Source organism: Myotis lucifugus, unplaced genomic scaffold (assembly GCF_000147115.1).
Source record: "Myotis lucifugus unplaced genomic scaffold, Myoluc2.0 scaffold_9323, whole genome shotgun sequence".
NCBI lineage: Eukaryota > Metazoa > Chordata > Mammalia > Chiroptera > Vespertilionidae > Myotis > Myotis lucifugus.
Genome location: NW_005880371.1, coordinates 1,056 through 6,400, shown reverse-complemented (window position 1 = coordinate 6,400; position 5,345 = coordinate 1,056). Strand labels below are relative to the sequence as shown.

At 43.5% G+C, this 5,345-nt stretch overlaps 1 protein-coding gene and 1 long non-coding RNA gene across 2 annotated transcripts; both read left to right on the top strand.

Moving 5' to 3' along the window:
* The first annotated feature begins 1,362 nt into the window (after positions 1-1,362).
* LOC106696111 lies at positions 1,363-2,030 on the top strand. The gene is made up of 3 exons (XR_002827928.1): positions 1,363-1,446; positions 1,622-1,654; positions 1,995-2,030. It is a non-coding gene; the product is annotated as an uncharacterized LOC106696111 (long non-coding RNA).
* Positions 2,031-2,108: 78 nt separating this feature from the next.
* On the top strand, positions 2,109-3,227 carry LOC111823005 (pyrin-like). Its single transcript, XM_023749446.1, has one exon. It carries the CDS (start codon positions 2,109-2,111, stop codon positions 2,706-2,708), a length of 600 nt encoding a protein of 199 aa, XP_023605214.1. The 3' UTR covers positions 2,709-3,227.
* The last annotated feature ends 2,118 nt before the right edge of the window (positions 3,228-5,345 follow it).

The following is a 5,345-nucleotide window of genomic DNA, read 5'->3' as shown; positions in this document are numbered from 1 at the left end:
AATTCCATACCATTAAACATCTCATTCCCCCCAACCCCAGCCCCTGGCACTCAACACTCTACTTTCTGTCTTTGTGAATTTGACTACTCTAACTACTTCATATAAGTGGAATCAAAAAATATTTGTACTTTTGTGTTTGGCTTATTTCCTTTAGCATAATGTCTACATGCTATAGCAGGCGTCAGAATTTCATTCATTTTTTAAGGCTGAATAATATTCCATTGTATGTATATACCATATTTTGTTTATCCAGTCTTCCATCAATGGATACTTAGATTGCTTCCATCTTTTGGCTATTGTGTATAATGCCATGAATATTGATACAGATATATCTGTTTGAGTCTCTGCTTTCAATTCTTTTGGGTATATCCCCAGATATGGAATTTCTCTATCATGTAGTAATTCTATGTTTAGTTTTTTTTGAGGAACCACCATAATATTTCCCACAGTGTCTGCACAATTTTACATTCCCACCAGCAATGTACAAGGGTTCAACTTTCTCTACATCCTTACTAAGGCTTGTTCTTTTTCTTTTTAAATTGTTTTTATTGATTGATTTTAGAGAGGCAGGAAAGGGGAGAGAGAAACACTGATTTGTTGTTCCACTTATTTATGTATACCTTGGTTGATTTTTGTACATGCCCTGACCAAGAATCAAACCTACAACCTTAGTATATTGAGATGACACTTTAACCAACTGAGCTACCTGGCTATTTTTTTTCTTAACTACAGCCATACTAATGGGTGTGAAGTAATATTTCATTGTGTTTTTTCCTCATCTATTATCATTTTATTTCAATAGAAAGAAAATGACTGAGGAAGTATAATTAATTTGACATAGGTAATTCTGGGCTGAGCATTTCAATATAAGAAGCATTTTAAGGCTATTATTAAAACACGTTGTGGTTTTAACATCAGTGCTTTTAAAAACTCCCCAGGTGAGCCCGGCTGGCTTGGCTCAGTGGTTGAGTGTCGACCTATGAACCAGGAGGTCATGGTTCAATTCCCGGTCAGGGTATATGCCCAGGTTGTGGGCAGCTGATCAATGATTCTCTTTCATCATTGATGTTTCCATCTCTCACTCCCTCTCCCTTCCTCTCTGAAATACATAAAAATAGATTTAAAAAATAAAAACTCCCCAGGTGATGCAAATTCATGGTCAAAGTTGAGGACCAATGTTTAGGACTTGAAGTCCAGGGAGGAATTTTTTTTTGCAAAGCCCAGGCGGGGCTGGGTGTGCCCTGTGGAGGCTGCCCCTCCCTCCATTTTATGGGAGCTTGGGCCACTCCATGCTCCAGCCCTCTCTGGACAATAGTCTTTTATCTCTAGAGTCAAGACAGTGACTGTCCCTGAGTCATGGGGCCACCCCTCTAGAGGTGAAAGAGAAGATCCACCTGCTCCTCCAGAAATCAGAGTTTGTGGAGAAGAGCATGAAGCATTTCTCAGGTAGGTGGGCTTGGGGGAAGATAGCAGGTGCCCACTCACTTCCTCCCAGAGATCCATGTAGCCCAGAGCCCCCGGGCATCCCTTCTCCATCTCTCAGTCTTCTGACTCTGCCTTCAGCCTCCTTCTGATCTGTCCTTAGCTGGGGAAATTAACTCTAGTTCTCTTTCTCCTTTAGGAACCCTACGTTCAGAAATGGAAACCTTCAATGGTAAGTACTGTGGTGGTGGTATGTGCTGAGCAGGAGTTATTGTGATGTTTTCTTGTACTGTTGATTTCTGGGCATTATTTAGAAAGAGAGTGAGAAAAATACCTGTGAGAAAGGTCATGACAGGCCCTCACAGGTTCTGTGCGAAACTCCTTTAGCTGGGTCAACCCATCAGACCAGAGAGGCCCTGGTGCCTGGGAGGAATGGGGTTATATCCAAGCAGAGGAATCAGGTCCTGGGCATATGGGTTCTTGTCTTTCCTTGTTGTGGGGATCCAGGTGGATTTAGCCCTCTGAGTGGGAATGCTCAGGATTTCCCCCCTCATCTTTTTTTTTCTCTGTAGTTCCAGAACTGATTGATGCTCAGACACATGCCGGTAAGTGCCAGATCAAGGCGAGTGGTCTTGGCCTGATGGATCCCTGTCCATGTTTTCTGGAGGTGGGGTGAACCTGTGGGGATGTTGCCCATTGACTCCCAGCTAGGTATTCTAATTCTCTCTGCAGTTAATGTGATTCTGGATGCAGAAACTGCCCACCCCAACCTCATCATCTCTGATGACTTGAAGAGTGCTAGACTTGGAAACAAGTGGATCCATATGCCTGACAGTCCAGAAAGATTTGATAGCTGCATTTTTGCCCTGGGCTCTCCAAGCTTCCGCTCTGGCCGTCATTACTGGGAAGTGGAGGTGGGAGACAAGACAGGGTGGGTCCTGGGTATCTGCAAGGCATCCACAAGCAGAAAGGGGAACATGACTCTGTCGCCAGAGAATGGCTACTGGGTGGTGATGATGATGAAGCGAAATGAGTACCAGGCATCCACCTTTCCCCCGACCCGCCTGCGGATGAGGGAGCCCCCCAGGCGTGTGGGCATCTTCCTGGATTACAAGGCTGGAGACATTTCCTTTTACAATGTGACAGCCAAATCACACATCTATACATTCACCAGCTTCTCTTTCTCTGGGCCCCTTCAAGCTATCTTCAGCCCTGGGACACATGATGGAGGGAAGAACATGGATCCTCTCACCATCTGTCCAGTCGGTGACCAGGGGCCTCACTGAAAGCCCTACACTTTGCATCTCTCTTCCAACTCCCAGCCTTGTACTTTGAACTTATACTCTCGCCAGTTACTATTGAACATACATTGGGTTCTGGGTGCTTTGGGAAATATAATAAATCAGAGAATAGTCCTTGTGTCCTAGGAGCTTATGGAATAGTAGTAGAAATAAGCTAGGTCCTCAAATAATGGTAAACCAAGGGTGAAGAGAACACATATGCTGATGACATGCCATGTTTTTTTCAGAGTAGAAAGTGCATGGCTTAATAAACCCTTGTATGGATTAACACCCTAAGATGCTCCTGCGACAGAGATTCCACCCTCATGTTCCCTCAGTACCCATGGCAAGGATATGTCCCCTCATTTTATTCTCCCCTGTCTTGAGGACTTGTCTAGGGGGAAAAAAATAAGCAAAGTGGTTTGCTATACATTTTTTTTGTATCTGGATTAATGAACTGTGGTTCTTAAGAGTATTGGCTGTGCCTGATAAATAAATTGATTAGAAGATTTAATCATAATTCCATTTGCTGTCACTTGATTGATTGCTGTGAGATACCATTTCCCCACTGAACACCATGAAAGAGATGGAGCTACTGTGGTGGGAAAACATTTGACATATATTCTAAGTGTCAAATTTTCTGTCCTAATCTCTGTCTGAAAATCTGTGGGAATATTAGGTGCTTTAGTTCACAGATGTCCCGCTATCATCCCCCATTTAAAGACATGTAAAGAGAAAGGATATAGCGTTGGTGGTATAGTGGTGAGCATAGCTGCCTTCCAAGAGAAAGGATATAAGGGGTGGGGGGACCAAATCAAACTCCAAATTCTTCCTACCGCACCTCCTCTTTCCACATCTGCACACTAGAGCCAAACTGGACTCCAGTTCTCCATGGTTATGACCAGACCACAAAACACATGCTTTGCTGTCTTCATGGAGCTTGGTTCTATGCGAATAATCTATCTGCTGACACAGTTCACGTGCCCTACTTGTTTAGCTGTTCCCTATGGTTGGTCATTTATTACTCCCAATTATCCCTTACTAATAACCTTTTCACAACCAGCTTTGTATATATTTCCCCCCACCTCCCCACTTATTTTTTTCTCCTGTTATTCCTAAAATGGTTCTAAAATATAAACTATTTGATAACACTTGCTACAGTGGCCAGACAATCCTTCAGAAAGATTAAAAAATGTTTCTGCCCAAAGCAATGTTTGACTTTTTTTTTTTTTTGCTGATTTAACAGAGATGGGGTTTTACCTGTGTTTCATATCATTAATATTTGTTGAGGCACTGAATTTTTCCAAGTGAATTTCTACTTTTTGTTTCCTTCTATAGAAATTATATAGCTCCTTTGACTATTTACTTATAGAATCTAGATACTTAACTATTTTTATTTGTAGTATTTCTTTATAAATATTTTAGATACTAAACATTTGTATATGTAAGATGAAATTTTCCCTGTGTCTGGTGGTTTTTTATTGTTATATAATTCACATATCATACAATTCACCCTTTTAAAAATATATTTTATTGATTTTTTACAGAGAAGAAGGGAGAGGGATAGAGAGTTAGAAACATTGATGAGAGAGATCGATCAGCTGCCTCCTGCACGCCCCCCACTGGGGATGTGCCCGCAACCAGGGTACATGCCCTTGACCGGAATCGAACCCGGGACCCTTGAGTCCGCAGGCCGACGCTCTATCCACTGAGCCAAACCGGTTCGGCACACCCTTTTAAAGTATATAGTACTTCCTATTCCTACATGCTTGCCTTCTCCCACAACCACATCAAATTACAACTAAATTATACAACCACCCTTAAGAACCATCTGAAGACTAGCTGAACAAAACTCGTACAATTGAGGATATAATAAGAAGTCTCACCAAGATTGGTAGGAGGGCAAAGACATGAAACAGGCTGGTCCCAGCCTGGTCTCAGCTATGGAGGTCCTCCCTGAGGAGCCAGGGGTCCCAGCGCTACACTGGGCACAGACCATAGCACCGGTGCCAGGAAAAGGATTCTCCAAAACATCTGGCTGTGAAAATCAGTGGAGATTCTGTCTGGGTGACATGGAGGGCTGCTGTTGTCCCAGGTATTCCTTTTCAAGGGCCTGTGTACAAACTTACTTGCTGACATACTCACGGCTCTGACTCCAGTTTAGGGACAGCATTCAAAAAATTGCAGGGCGAGACTGGATGAAACTGACTTGTCTGGCTTTTGGACAGCTGGAGGAGCAGCTCTCTCTGGGACTAAACTGCTGCAAGCACCATTGTTCCTTTGTTGAATCCTCCCTGCACACAGCCAGCAGACACAGGCTGATACCAAATCTGAGTTACCATCAAACTCACCCCACTGTTGATTCCCTGAAACCCACCCTACTTAACTCACACGCCAACCCAAACCTCTTTCAGTGGCTGTTCCTCACAAACTGCCAGTCTGGGCCCACGCTGTGGACTTTCATCAAATCTCTAAAAGGTCCACAAACTCCAAACAAACAGCAGTCGGCCTGGGCATGACCTCTACCTCTGGTTAACTGGCCCAGGACTAGTGGCGGTAGTCCTTGGTCTGCACCAGAGCCTCTCCCAAGTGTTTCCAAGTCCAGCACAGGCACCATCAAACAGATCACTTTGTAGATCACAT